General features: G+C 54.3%; 1 protein-coding gene across 1 annotated transcript; it reads left to right on the top strand.

Moving 5' to 3' along the window:
• Positions 1-126: 126 nt before the first annotated feature.
• Positions 127-558, top strand: GNI_214970 (putative Pol protein; the record flags this gene model as incomplete). Its single annotated transcript, XM_011135554.1, has 1 exon — positions 127-558. One exon carries the CDS (start codon positions 127-129, stop codon positions 556-558), a length of 432 nt encoding a protein of 143 aa, XP_011133856.1.
• Between the last annotated feature and the right edge of the window lie 262 nt (positions 559-820).

Raw genomic sequence — 820 nt, 5'->3', positions numbered from 1 at the left:
TAGGGGAAGTGGAACACGTGATCACTAAATCACCGGTGTGCCGGCTTCCACCAAATCAAAATCAAGGAGGAAGACAAACCGAAGACTGCCTTCGCCACCCCTACCGGACTATACCAATTTCGCGTCATGCCCTTCGGACTTATCAACGCTCCTGCCACGTTCCAACGGATGACGACCAAACTCCTCGAAGATCGTCTAGGGAGCGGGTGTCTCGTCTACATTGACGATATCGTAATCTACGGTAGCTCGTGGCCGTCACTCATGAGCAACTTCGAATGGGTACTCCAGAGACTGCGCGACCACGAAGTATTTCTCAACATCCGCCCTCGTCAAACCGATCCAAGAACTCATCACTGCGGAAGAATTCGTCTGGTCCGACGAATGCCAACGGAAGTTCGAGGACATCGAACATCTACTCACTGCATCCCAACCGTCACTGTGCCTGCCGCGCTCCGGACTGCCTTTCTACCTGGACACCGACGCGTCCACATACGCCATCGCCGGCGTACTGCAGCAAAGAGAAGGCGATACCACTTACGTCCTCCAATTCGCCTCTAAGAAGCTCACCACCGCCGAAGCAAAATGGCCAATCTATGAACTGGAAGCATACGCCATCGTGTGGTCCATCTTCCACTTTCGCCCACTACCTCAGAGGGAAGGAATTCACCGTCCGCACTGACCACCGAAGCCTCAAATGGCTCTGGAACACGGAGGAGTCGCGCATCGCACGCTGGGCGATGTTCCTCCAAGAATTTCAGTTCAAGGTTGTCTACCGCGCTGGCCGGGACCAGCAACACGTAGACATCTTCACTAGTGACAT

Source organism: Gregarina niphandrodes, assembly GCF_000223845.1.
Source record: "Gregarina niphandrodes unplaced genomic scaffold scaffold00154, whole genome shotgun sequence".
Taxonomy (NCBI): domain Eukaryota; phylum Apicomplexa; class Conoidasida; order Eugregarinorida; family Gregarinidae; genus Gregarina; species Gregarina niphandrodes.
The sequence above is the reverse complement of the archived record's forward strand: the minus strand, read 5'-3'. Positions and strand labels throughout refer to the sequence as shown.